The sequence below is a fragment of the Micrasema longulum genome, unplaced genomic scaffold (assembly GCF_059751315.1).
Source record: "Micrasema longulum isolate JH-2025_06_02 unplaced genomic scaffold, ASM5975131v1 h1tg001627l, whole genome shotgun sequence".
Classification (NCBI taxonomy): domain Eukaryota; kingdom Metazoa; phylum Arthropoda; class Insecta; order Trichoptera; family Brachycentridae; genus Micrasema; species Micrasema longulum.
In genome coordinates this window covers 511,242-524,538 of record NW_028278808.1, presented here as the reverse complement: position 1 = coordinate 524,538, position 13,297 = coordinate 511,242, and the positions used below count along the sequence as shown (strand labels likewise).

Genomic DNA, 13,297 nt, shown 5'->3' with positions numbered 1-13,297 from the left:
CATTTTCGGATATCCCGATGGACAAAATATTTCATTTAGAATTATCTAATATACCTAAATATGTGATTTGTTTTTTTTCTTGTGTGTTAATAGTTACTTGAAGATTATGAAAAATTTCGGGTTGATGTTCATAACAGTTGCCGAGATATTAATTAATTAAGTACTATATGGAAAGCTGCATTGCGTCGCGCAGATTACACCAAAGGAATGGGCGGGTTATAAAAGCACGTCCAAAACAATAGTTTATTTTATTTATTTTCAGTTCACAAACAGTAAAATATATCACAAAATATTTTACTGTTTTTTTTTTACCCCCCTTTATATGGTAATATATATAAAGTGTTAAATAAATAAATAGCAGCTGGTTATCCAAATGAAGAAAGAATATTGGTTCGTATATCAAGCAATCAGTGTATATTTCAAGAAAAAGATGCATTTCAGGAAAATAGTCGGTGTTTCAAACAACATAACTATGTTGTAAGCAATGGGTGTGTGTTCTATAAATTTAGTGTATTTTAGAAGAAGAGTTATCTTTTGTGATTGATTTTCAGGTAATGCGTTCGCGCATCAGGCAAATAGTGTATGTTTGAGGCAGTTCGTTTTAGTATTTTCAGGATTTTCAGGATTTTGAATTTCTCCGACCTTAATAAATAATAAAAGGTGTTTCAACAGAGGTTTGTTTATTTCAATCGGATATTTTTTTACATTTCAATCTGATAAATATGGTCCTGTAATTAGTAAGATTGAAAACAAGCTGTTCATTTATCCGGGGCAGGAGTATAGTTTGTTGATCCTCCTTACGTCTCCCCAGGTCAAACCGTGAGTATTCCCCAGTTGTTGATTAGGTACCTGAAAACGATTAATATTACACTTTAATGATTCCAATTTTTTATACTGGAAATATTTTTTTTATTATCAAAAATATATCGGACCTCCAATAGTTGGAATGTCAAAATTGGCTATTTTGGAGACGAACAAAAACAAACTTCTTAAAATGTACAACAACAACAACAAACCATCACGCTGTTTCCCCGTAAGGATAGGCAGAAGATAAAACGCCACATCACTCTATCGTCGCATACAGATCTCGTTTCCTCTACATTCATACATCTTCTCATGCACGTTCGCTGATTATTCCGACTTTTGACATGTCATCTTCAAGTATTTGTTGAATTTAGTCATGCAAAGTCTTTCTCGGTCTTTTTCTATTTCTGCATCCATCGAAATTCGCATTGTTAATATTATTAGCCGTTCTTTTGCGATCCATTCTTTCTATATGTCCAAACCAGCGCAGAGCCCCTTTCTTGATTTTGTCGATAATGCTTGTCTCAGCCTTACATAGTATACGGATCTCAACATTTATGCATCTATCGTACATAGTTTTACCGCACATTAACCTGAGAGATTGAATTTCAACAGCATTAAACCTACTTTCATCCCTGTTTTTCCAAGTCCATACTTTGCTCCAATACATCAGGGTTAGGACCAGGACCAGGACTCCGTTGTGAACTGCTTTTTTGCCTCTTGCGACAAACATTTATTTGCTAAGGTTGATTTAAGTGCACCGTCCACCCTGTTCCCGGTACCCACCCTCCTTACAATATCTTTCTCAGTCATTCCACCCCTTATAAACATACTTCCCAGATTCACAAATTTATTAATGCTCGTAACCTAATGAATAATGAAATTATAACGCTTAGTATTTTGTGTGGAATTTGTTAATTTGACTTTCCAAATGTAAGAAGAAAACAGTAGCGTCATAATTTTTTTTTGTTCTCAATATTTTACTCAAGTGATTCAAATTATTTTTGAAATTTGTGGTAAAACTCGTTCAAAAATTTCCCTTCCCTTTTTCGTACCCATTGGTGTATAGGGTACATAATTTTTTTTGGGTAAACAAACAGTGTACTCAAAAATATTGACAATATTTTTGTATATTAGCGTAGGCGTAAATGAAATGTTTACACTTAAGACAATAATTTAATTTTTGATAAATATAACAAATGTAAAAGATAAGAAATTAAATTTATAGACAAAGTGCAGTTTTTTTTACAAAAATTATACATTTATGTGAATATGTTTTGCCTGTCTAACTTAGATTATTTACCACGTTCGAAAATAAATTTTTTAAACAGTAATCAATACGTAGAAAAAAAAAAAAGTAACAATATTTTTTTGTAAAAAACTAGTAAACACAGTAATAAATTTACAAATGTGTTTTCACATTATAATATTTCACAATCCTTCGCTAAATTATTGTTTGGCTCGAAGATATTGTCTTTCTCAATAAACTCACTTAACTGTTTTACCATTGAATTTCAACAAATAAATTAATATTTTTTATTATTATTATTTTTAATCCAGTAAAAAGGCTTATAGTGCGGAACTAATTTGACCACGAAACACAAAAAACATTTTTTAGTTTCATAAAAAAAATATGTAAAAAATTAACATAGTAGAATAAACTTTTTTTAAATTCGACTTTCCTTAAAAAAAATAATAAAAATTAATAAACATAATCAAATGGTAAGAAACGAAAGAAAAATTCAAGAAATGAGTAACTTAAAATCTATAATTTCCTTTTACGGTCGGTCTCAGCACTAAGCGCAAGACTGATCTTACCGTAATGTTAAAAAAATATGAAGATATGCGCATATTGGTGTATCAATGTGGTGCCGTATGCTGTATTTGGTACGGAAACAGATTAATGAATGCATTTGTAGGTCCTCGGATTAGTTAATTCTTCAGATATAGCAAAAAATGCACATTTATTCAGAGCTTACTGCACTGGATAAAATACAGAACGTCGTAAATGTCAATAATGAAAGTGACAACACTATCGAAAGCTATTTAAGCTTTTCAGACATTGTAGTGCAACGATTATGTTTCGGCAAGGCAAGATTTATTTTTTTGATTCTATCCTGAGATGCAGGATCCGTTGGTTTCAAACAAAACAATTACAACTCTACTATGGGTAACCTTGCATTTGCAAGCGCTGTCTCTCAAATCAAGCATGTTAGGTTTAACTCTGCAATTAGCATCCTCATAATAAAAAGCGATTAAAATTCTTGTTTATAAATTGTAATCATGTATAAAGGTGTTTATATTTAAACTACTCTCACACCTAAGGATTAAACAGGGGCGAACCGTGTATATAAGCAATTATGCGCAGCTTACCATCATATTTGACTAACCATAGTAATGTTTTATTGTTACTTTATTTACAGAAAAACAAATAAATAATTAACATTTATTTTTAATCATTTCCACCGTTTGTATTTTTATCCTAATATATATATATATATTGATAAAGCGCGCCCAGCGCCTGCGGTGAGCCAAGAAACTAGCCGATTATTCCAGCCTTTTTTTACATATAAATAAGTATACTATATTTTGAATGTATGGACCCCAGTGCGGGTTTTTTCTCCTAGATTAAACTTGCAGATTACACAAATTATTTGAAGATTCTTGATTTGGAAAACAGTATTTCAAACATTATTTCTTTATGAGTATTTTTCTTTAAGATGGTACTTTTGACATATGACCATAATGACTTTTATGCGTCATATTGCAGGACATAAAGCGCTCCACGCGGCCGTTTTAAGCACTATTAATCACTAGAACAATTCGCCCAGTTGACATTTAAATTGAATACCTAATATCGACTGAATTCATAGTGGTATATTTTATTTATTTTTTGATGAATTATATATTAAAGCAATGGATATTATATATATATATATATATCTTGTTCTCTAAATCATTTGAATAAATCCGTAGCACGTGACAACAAAATAAAATAAATTATTTTAATTAAATTACAAATTCAAAAGCTTCAATTAAATTAACTTAACAATAGAATCACCATGTAAAGCGCCCTTGAGGTATTTTATTACGAAAATGGCGCTATATAAGTTATCCATAATAAAAAAATAATAAAATAATATTATATATCACGAAGTTACATAGTTTGAGTTGATTTCATGGACGAGAGTTGTTGTATCACACAGAACCACAGAAAAATATCAATTTATAGTATATATTACTTACATTATATTATGTACCTCCTATGTAGGTACAAATATATGATATTTTTTTATAGCTTACCTATAAAAAAATCACCATTCGCCACTGGGTTAAACATCTGGCACGAGAATGGTATAATAATTAATGTAGTTAAACTAAAGTCAATTTTCCAGTTAATCTAAAGCGGTTGAATTTGTTTAGACCATTGTCAAAACTACAGAATACATTGGTTTCATCCTGATTCTTGCAGTTCAAACGTAAGTCTTTTGAATTGAATAAGTTTTGAAATAGATTAGTTTACTGTACCAGTGGTTCAATGGTCTTGCTTCCATCCTTGCTAAAGGCGCGATCACCGTAATGCATGACGCTGGTGTAGTCATACCATTCGTTAAAGTTTGTCACGTCATTTGATGAGAACTTGTAGAAGGCATATTCCCAACCTAGAAATACAAATTTATAGGATTCTGCTGAAAGACGAGGCTACAATAATAAAATGTGGAAAAAAAATAATTCCTCACTGTAGTGGGAAAGTACATATAACATCGCTCGTGAGCAATAATAACGGCACTAGTCTGAAATTGACAATTTTGAGTTACCCATTCTGTGGTTATTATTTTTATCTCTCTTGAAATATTATCTAAACAGCAATTGGGCAGTGTCAATGCGAAAATGGTTATGTAGATGTAGAATTGTAAAAGTATGATAAAACAAACTTAAGCATGCAGAAAGGTTCCTGGGTATATTTTTATTTTATTTTATTTTATTTCATTGGAAAGCCAACAGACATTTATACATTTATAAGAATCAATTATACCACAAATACATATCATAAAGTCCAATTAGAGGCTTCCACATAATATTGTTATTGTAAATGTTGTCACATAAACATTATACATAACATAAAATAACTAATCATACAAAACTTATAATATTACTAGAAATGTAAATGAATATTGGTCACACAGTTGCACATTACAATAAATAATACAACTATAGTTGACCATACAGTGTTCATTTATTATGTGCCTACATACAGAACTGCACATCACCTGCATAATATAGGCTGCGGATCCAAGGCGCAACATCATAACTTGAATTATTTTTGGAAATTTCACTTTTAAAGGAAGTTAAAGATATATTATTAATATCAATACAATTTAATTTTTGATTACACATATGGCAGGTTCTATTTACAAATGAATTTTGAAAAGATTTAGTTTTACATTTAAAAATTTTAAAAAGATATATTTTGTATGCAAAATTAACGGAGTTGATCTTTAACACTTTTTATCCCGGAGCCGTGTAAACATGTGATTATATAACCACGCGCGGTGTCCCGGTCCCGTGTTTTCACGTGGTTTACCAGCTGTCTAAAAAAGTGCATTTTATTGACATCTAGTGACTTTTATAAGTATTTTTTTGCTGCTGGTAAACTAAGTGAAAACACCGGACCGGGACACAACGCGTGGTTATTATAATTACGTGTTCACACGGCTCCGGGATACAAAGCGCAAAAAAAGGAGTGAGACCTGTATTTGTGCGAACATTACAATGTGGCTCTTCATAAAGGCCAATGTTGGCAAAACTATCAAACAAAAATGACTCATTGAATTATTTCAAATAAATATGGAACGTTTCGATCGATTTAATCCAGTATTTTCATAACTATGGCACTTTTAAGAAACCCTTCACAAAGAATGAAATTTCACAGAAATAGGCCGGGCACAGCGGAAATTCTATGTGTATTCGGCCGGTACTTAAAATGTTATAATATTTGGAAGGGCCAAAAAGCAAAAATGTCAATGTTTTTTTTGATTTTTAAACTAAAATTTAAATAATAAGAAAGGCAAAATTATGGTTATCAATCTTTTTGCTTCCCTAAAACGTTTCGCATTGCTGCTAACCTCTGCGAGAAATATTAAGTTTTGTGTTATTTGTCTGGTGATTTGACAAATAATAATAACTTGGGAGCTTACTTAAATCTTTCTTGTAACTAACGGCTCAATTAAATATGAAATCAAACACAGAAAACCTTGATATCTGTCTTTTTAAGTGTTTGTTGCAGGGCAAATATAATTTCTGTGGAAGATAATTTAGACACTCCACAACTGGCATATAATTTTCATACCTGGTGAGATCTTGTCCCAGATGATCCTGACATGATCGTCTCTATTGTAAGTGCACTGCATGTGGTGGAAACCAACCGCGTGCAGGAGTTCGTGAGTCACAACATGGTGGTACACGCAGCCAGATCCCAGATTAAGAGCCTGTGATCCTCCTATCATACCCACGTACGAATAGCAGCCGGAATCACTTTTCTAGAAGGAAATATGGACGTGAAGATGAAACAGATGTATGAGGGTACTACTTGCAAACCCGGCAAAATCCTTTTTTTTTTATTTTCAAATCACAAAAAACTAACACAATACTTCAACTTTTTTTTTAACTTAAATTTTTCATTAAAATCAGTAAATATTTTATACGTAAGCAGTGATGACATAAGCATGATTACGTCAAGAAACAGTAGTGAAATAAAATAAAAAAATTGCAATTCTCAAGTAGAAGTTGCCATGTTTGCAACAAAGCCGATAACTTAAAACTCAAATCTTACAAATAGAGCCGTATTTTTAACTGACAATGTTAAAATTATTGTAAAAAATTGTATTCTGAATAAGTTTCAATTAACATCTCCCTTTTTTTAAATTGTGGTTTTTTGCCGGGTTACCCGCACGTAGTACGCATATGTAATGACGTTCAAATATCAGGGCTTGTCAATTCTCGTTTTTTATAAAAACTGCTGTTTCTGAATGATGTCAATGCAACATTTGTTGCAACAGAGGAAAAACATTTTTGAGAAAGATATGGATGTTCAGGCATTTACTGGTTATAGTGGCCATTTTACACATTGTGTGACATTTACCATTTTGTCCATGTTTGAAAATCCACATTTCCTCAACTCTTCCATCTATTGTCTTTTGTGAAGTACAAGAGCTGAAACCTTTATCACGTGAGTGAGATTCATCCGGCTGAACCAATTCACCTACTAGGCAACGCCTGAAAACAGTTATCCAATTTTGATACTTCTTCATTTACCACTTTGTTGATTCAAAAATGTTTTTAATATGTCCAAATGTTTGCAGACTGGCTGGATATTCAGATCGATTTTTTTTGCAACAGAGGTGTAACATTTTTGAGAAGAGAATAGGGAAGTCAAGGCATTTACAGGGCTTATGACCTGTAGTTGACTGGTTGAAGTAGCCACTTTACGTAATTTGCAACATTAACCATTCTGCCTATGTTTCAACATCCCGGATGAATCTCACTCACATGATAAAGGTTTCAGCTCTTTTACTTCACAAAAGCCAACAGATGGAAGAGTTGAGGAAATGTGGATGTTTATACGTAAGCAGAATGGTGAATGTTACACAGTGTGTAAAGTGGGCACTGAAACCAGCCAACGACAGATCATAAGCCCTGAAAATGCCTAGACTTCTACATTCCCTTCTCTAAAATATTTTCCGTCTGTTGCAACGAATTTCGATCTGAACAATTCCCTAGGGAGAAAATCCAGCCAGTCTGCAAACATTTGGGCGTATTCAAAACATTTTTGAATTAACAGGCAGGCGCCGTGGCGCAGTTGGTTAGACGGCTATCTGTGAAACTGGCGTCGCGGGTTCGATTCCCGCCAGTTGCAAGAAAAAAATCCAAGAAAGATTTTTTTCTCAATTGGTCTGGGTGTTGTGGTGTATTTATCATTACCTCCTTCCATATCCTCTCTATCCCACCTGCTGACAAGCCTCAAAATAGAGGCTTAGCGGGTTATTCCTTAAAAAAAAAAAAAACTAGTTGGCAAAAAAAGACGTATAAAAATTGTATAATTGTTTTCAGGCGTTGCCTAGTCGGTGAATTGGTTCAGTCTGATGAATCTTACTCACGTGATAAATTTTTCAGCTCTTTTACTTCACAAAAGTCGATAGATGGAAAAGTTGAGGATATGTGAATTTTCGAACATAAGCAGAATAGTGAATGTAACACAGTATGTGAAGTGGCCACTTAAACCTGCCAATTACAGGTACCCCTGTAAATGCCAAGACTTTCAAATAACCTACACAAAAACGTTTTTCCTCTGTTGCAACAAATTTCGATCTGAATAATTTCCTACAGAGAAAATCCAGCCAGTCTGCAAAATTTGGACATATTCAAAACATTGTTAAATCTGTCACTTGTTTTATTTACACGATCTTATGTCGAGGTCTCTTCAGTTTTTCAGGACTTACCACAACATTGACGAAGTTAGCATTGTAATATGAACGCTTGACGAACCGCACACAGGAGTAATATGCAATATTATAAATGGCGGTTTCGATAACGCTCACCTCCGAAGCACCTGAGAAAAAAATAGAAATATCTTAAATTGAAAATAGATTATTCAGTTTACAATTATCAAACTAAATTATTTTGTCTAACTTACTAAAATCCGGACTGATGGTGTAGTAAACAATTTTGTTTGTCCATAATTGATTTGGGTTACGGATGGCATTTCTGCATTTACGGATAGCATTTACTCCCGAAATGTCGCTTACCAAGAACTTCATCTGTTCTTGAGTCAGCATAATGTCGCCTTCAAATTTACCGCTTCGTTCCCACACGCTTTGCTTTTCTGCCGTTTCTGGGTTCAGAGGCGCTGCAGAAAAAAATACAAATCAAATTTTGAAACCATTAAAGCACCTTTCTTAAGAATATTAGACTTGAATATTATTGCAACTAGTGTGAAACCTTTTTTAGAAGGAAATCTAGAAGTGTCGGTAAATTCCTGGAGAATAAAATCCGGCATTATTTGTTTATATTTGAGAATACTCAAAATGTTTTTCATTAAACTAACTGGTATAGAAAGAAGTATAAAAATAAAACTTTTTTCATGCATTGCCTAGTATATGAAATAATTTAATCATATGATTCTTATTCACACCAGTAAGAAATTCAGCTATTTTGCTTTACAAAAGTTAAAATATTAAATTAATGTTGAATTACAATAATGAAAATGAGTGGATAATTTTGTTCCACATTGTCTACTGACATTTCTTGGTGGAACTGCATTTAAACTATAATGGGTGACTGGGTTTTATCGTGACTGACATTGTCAGACTGGTAGGAGACAAATTTCTATGTGTGTGGATTATTTTAATTTAAACTCTCTTACTTCCATAATTATATAGAATCATAACCCCTGTTTGCACTTTTATAAAACATTGTTTGGTTTCCCACTAGTCTGACGATTTTGGTCACGACAAAACCCGGTCGCTGGTAAAAAATTATAAATACAAGTGTAATAAAACCATAAACTCATTTTTATTATTATAATTTAAATGCAGTTCCACCAAGAAATGCCAATAGACAATCTCAAACTATTGAATTATTAAACCACACATTAACGACTGTAGTAAAATATTATTGTTATCAATCTAAGAAAATTTAAACTAACTAGCCATATTACAAAACAGAACATTAATATTTTTTTTATATCGATACACGTCAAGTCTAAATTTGGTGTAAATAAATTAAAAGTACCAACATTTAATAATGTATAAAATATCAATATGTGTATAAACTTAATATATATGTATATGTATGCATAAAATATAATATAAATATGTATGTGCGAATATATATGTATATATTTGTGTGAATGTATGGTTATGAATGCATTACAAGTGCCCCGACTCAACACGGATTTTCTAGCGAGTCGGAGCAAGTTCACAGACATGGATCGTCCCTGATTGTGTAGCTATAAACTGTGTCTCTGTCGTAAACAAATGTATGTATAATGTAATTAGTAAATAAAAAAATAAATAATTTAAACAAATAATATTTAACAATACAATGATGTTGGTGTTTAATATTGATTCTAAAAAAAACGAGAATTTTAGAAAACAAATTGTCAAAGTCAACATAAACAAGATCTCAATACCAGAGAAAAGGTAAAAATAACACTCCCATTTAGAAAAATGTTGATGTCAAAACAAATCTATATTATATAAGGCAGCAAAAAAATATTATGATATAGGAAAAAACATATGTGAAATTAAAATTATCAGAATTCAAACGGAAGGTTCAAAAACAGTATTCAAAAAGAATCATGTGTTAAACAAAAATTTTGATTTTATATATAAACATTGTTATTAGAGCCAACGCAAAAATATGTTTATGTGTGCCCTACTTAAAAATTCAAAATAAAAAAAAGATTTCTCTCTGTTGCAATTAATATTCAATCTTAATAACTCCCAGGGGAATTTATTACTTTGTTTTTATAATTATTTATTTTTTGCTACGTTTTTTTTACTACATTTTTACTTCATTTTACTATGTTTTTTACTACAATTTTACTATGTTTTTATTACATTTTACTATGATTTTACTACATTTTTTACCATGTTTTTACTCCATTTTTTACTTCGTTTTTCACATTGTCCTGTATCATTATAACTGTTTCTATAAATTGATTACTGTTTTATATATTTTTTTGACTGTCTTAGAACGGGGTAAATAACCCTAGTTAGACAGTCAAAGCAACTTTACATAAATTATAATTTTGTGTATGTAATATAATGAAAATAAATTAATAAATAAATAAAATTCAGCCTTGGTTACAATAATTTTGACATACTCAAAATATTTTTAATATATAATAAAATTAATTCAACACGCTTTTAAGAAACTAAACTAATTCGTGGTTTGACAAGCCATCGGTGTAGTTTTGATACAGATTGTAAAATAAATAATGCCAAAGGAAACACAATTTGGACTTGTACAAAAAAAAATACCTGCGTAACTGCCGTTGACAGATCCTGTCAAGTATTCCTTGAAGCCGTCAACGTTTTTAGTAGGTTCGATGAGATCAGGAGCTGTTGCGAATGGAATCCTTTTCATGGGTTCATCGACATCCTCATTTCGTTCAATGGAATCAGAATTTATTGAGAAAGGAATCCTTAGCTCGGGTTGATTGAGATCATCGATATCTTTATTGGGTTCATCAGAATCAGTGGTTATTGAAAATGAAATCTTGGGGTTTATTACAGAAGTCCGTACAAAAGTCGCTCCAAACAGCAGCAAGCACAACACAATTTTTAAAGCAACCATGGTGAAATCTAAAAAAATCAATTTAATTTCAATAATTATAAATTTAAAGTAAAAATAAAATCTTGTCTAGTTTTAAAAATCATATTTATATCACTTCACACAAACAATCTTTAAAACACCAACATGACAAAAATTCTTGACTTATAAGCTTCACATGTATTAATATAATATTAGGTAATCTTTTTAAAAAATAAAAAAGGTCTGTGTAGCTTTTAAACCGGTTGGTAGAAAAAATAAATAGTTTAAAAAAAAGTTGCTTTATGTTTATATTTTATTACAATATTTATTTATTTATTAATAAAATCATACCGTCTTTATATATAAAACAAGGTACAAAAGAACAATTAAAAAAAGTAAGACTAATTACATATTTCACACTAATTTATTATGAATGCAGGAGGAGAGGGGAAAAATAATTGAATTCTAAAAAAGTTAAAATAAAAATATTACATAAAAAGTACATAAAAAGGAGAATACATTGTATAGCTACTCTACTTTCCCCCCTCTCTCTCTCTCTGCTTCCATGAAAATTTAAATTTATTTGTAAAAAATCACAACCAACAATAAATTATTAGATGAAGGTAGTAGATGTAAGTAAGTATAAATTAAGAATTGAAATCAAAATCAAAAGTTAAAATTAAAATCAAAGGTAAAAGTTTAAATTAAAATGAAAAGTTTAAATTAAAAAAAGTAAAAAGTTCAAATTAAAAGTTAAAATTAAAAGGTTAAATTGAAAGATAAAAAAAAATCAAATTAAAAGTTAAAAGTCAAGCAGGAGATAAATTTAAAATGTCTAACAGATCTGATAAAAATATGGCATTTACAATGTAGTATGTCGATGTCACTAAAACTGTCATTATAGGTAATCTGTATTCTTCGTAGAGTGCTATTTTTTAAATAATAAGTCATTGACTTAGGAATGTCGAAGATCTACGGACAGGGACTCGAAATAAAATGCCTCTAACAATTTCAGGGCTATCAATTACGTTATTTACAATTTTGTAGAGAAAGCTCATATCCAACATGGTACGCCGAGTTGCGAGATTTTGAACCTTGTGAAAATTAGAGGACTCAGTCATACTTGAAAATGAAACATTATTTTTGAAATATAATTGTCTAAAAAAATAGTTCTGAATATGTTCAATACGATTTTTGTAAGTATTATAGTGATTAATTATATTAATAATATTTTTTTTTACTCCATAATCCAGTAAAAAAAAGATATATTTGTTTGTTTTTTCTTAATGATGCCTACGTAGGTATGTTAAAGCGTTTATCGGTCAATAAAGAAATGTAGTATACATTTTTTTTAAAACAGATTGCGATCCCGTACTCACGGCTCAAAGGTTTGTGGATTCCCACTCTACCCCAACTGGATTCCCATGTTCTAATAGAGATTTATTTTCAACTCGTTGAAAATGGCATTTTTGGGTAAATCATAAGAACGCAAATATTTCTTTTAAAAAAATGCAACTTAGCCGGTGACAATATATGGTCTTGAAACTAAGTCACTCACTGCCAGAAGTATCCACAAAATTAAGTGCACTTTGCAGTCAATAGAAAGACTAATGTTGGGCGTCTCCTCGAGAGACCAAATACGGAATGAGGAGATATGACGCCGTTCGAATTCGTTCATGCGAATTTAAATAAACAAGTTTACCAATATATTATTACTGAGAACGTATTCTTATGCACAGGCAACCCCTTTGTTGGATTTTTTCAGGTTGCATACTTGAAATTTTAAGTTTGGATGAACAAAATATGAGAGAACTTACCACTCTTAAAATCAATCTTACTATGATGTAAGGATTGATATTTGTTCTTCTTTTATAATTCTTTCAGCAATTATATTTTAGTTTAGATAAACAACAATCAACTTGTGATTTTTAAGATTAATAAATACCGCGTAGCAAAGTTATTTTGTGTTTGTTTTTGCTAAAAAATAACATTAGCTTTTAGAAAATCTTGGAAACCAGAAGATGATTTATAATTTATTTACTTTTTACATAAATATTCTGTTGCTCCTATCTTTATTTCAGAACATGGAAGTTCTGAGTATGTTTTTTAAATGTAACAAAATTATGCTGCTAAAAGATGTTCTAGAAACAATATTTCACAGAGTTTTAGAAATGCA

The 13,297-nt window shown here is 31.0% G+C and overlaps 1 protein-coding gene across 1 annotated transcript; it reads right to left on the bottom strand.

Annotated features, from left to right (window-relative positions):
* Positions 1-663: 663 nt before the first annotated feature.
* On the bottom strand, positions 664-12,963 carry LOC148274547 (hatching enzyme 1.2-like). Its single transcript, XM_088236960.1, has 7 exons — positions 12,939-12,963; positions 10,848-11,171; positions 8,498-8,710; positions 8,304-8,413; positions 6,155-6,344; positions 4,333-4,466; positions 664-849 (listed from the first exon to the last, which is right to left on the bottom strand). The coding sequence occupies exons 2-7, from the start codon at positions 11,161-11,163 to the stop codon at positions 763-765; spliced, it is 1,050 nt and encodes a 349-aa protein (XP_088093086.1). The 5' UTR covers positions 11,164-11,171; positions 12,939-12,963; the 3' UTR covers positions 664-762.
* Between the last annotated feature and the right edge of the window lie 334 nt (positions 12,964-13,297).

Bases quoted from the DNA above. Each gene is read 5' to 3' on its own strand.
- LOC148274547 (XM_088236960.1), bottom strand. From the start codon at position 11,163: ATGGTTGCTTTAAAAATTGTGTTGTGCTTGCTGCTGTTTGGAGCGACT. The intron at 8,711-10,847 runs GTATTTTTTTTT...TTTTTTCTGCAG, and splicing joins TGTCAACGGCAGTTACGCAG to CGCCTCTGAACCCAGAAACG. The intron at 850-4,332 runs GTACAGTAAACT...AATCGTTTTCAG, and splicing joins GCAAGACCATTGAACCACTG to GTACCTAATCAACAACTGGG.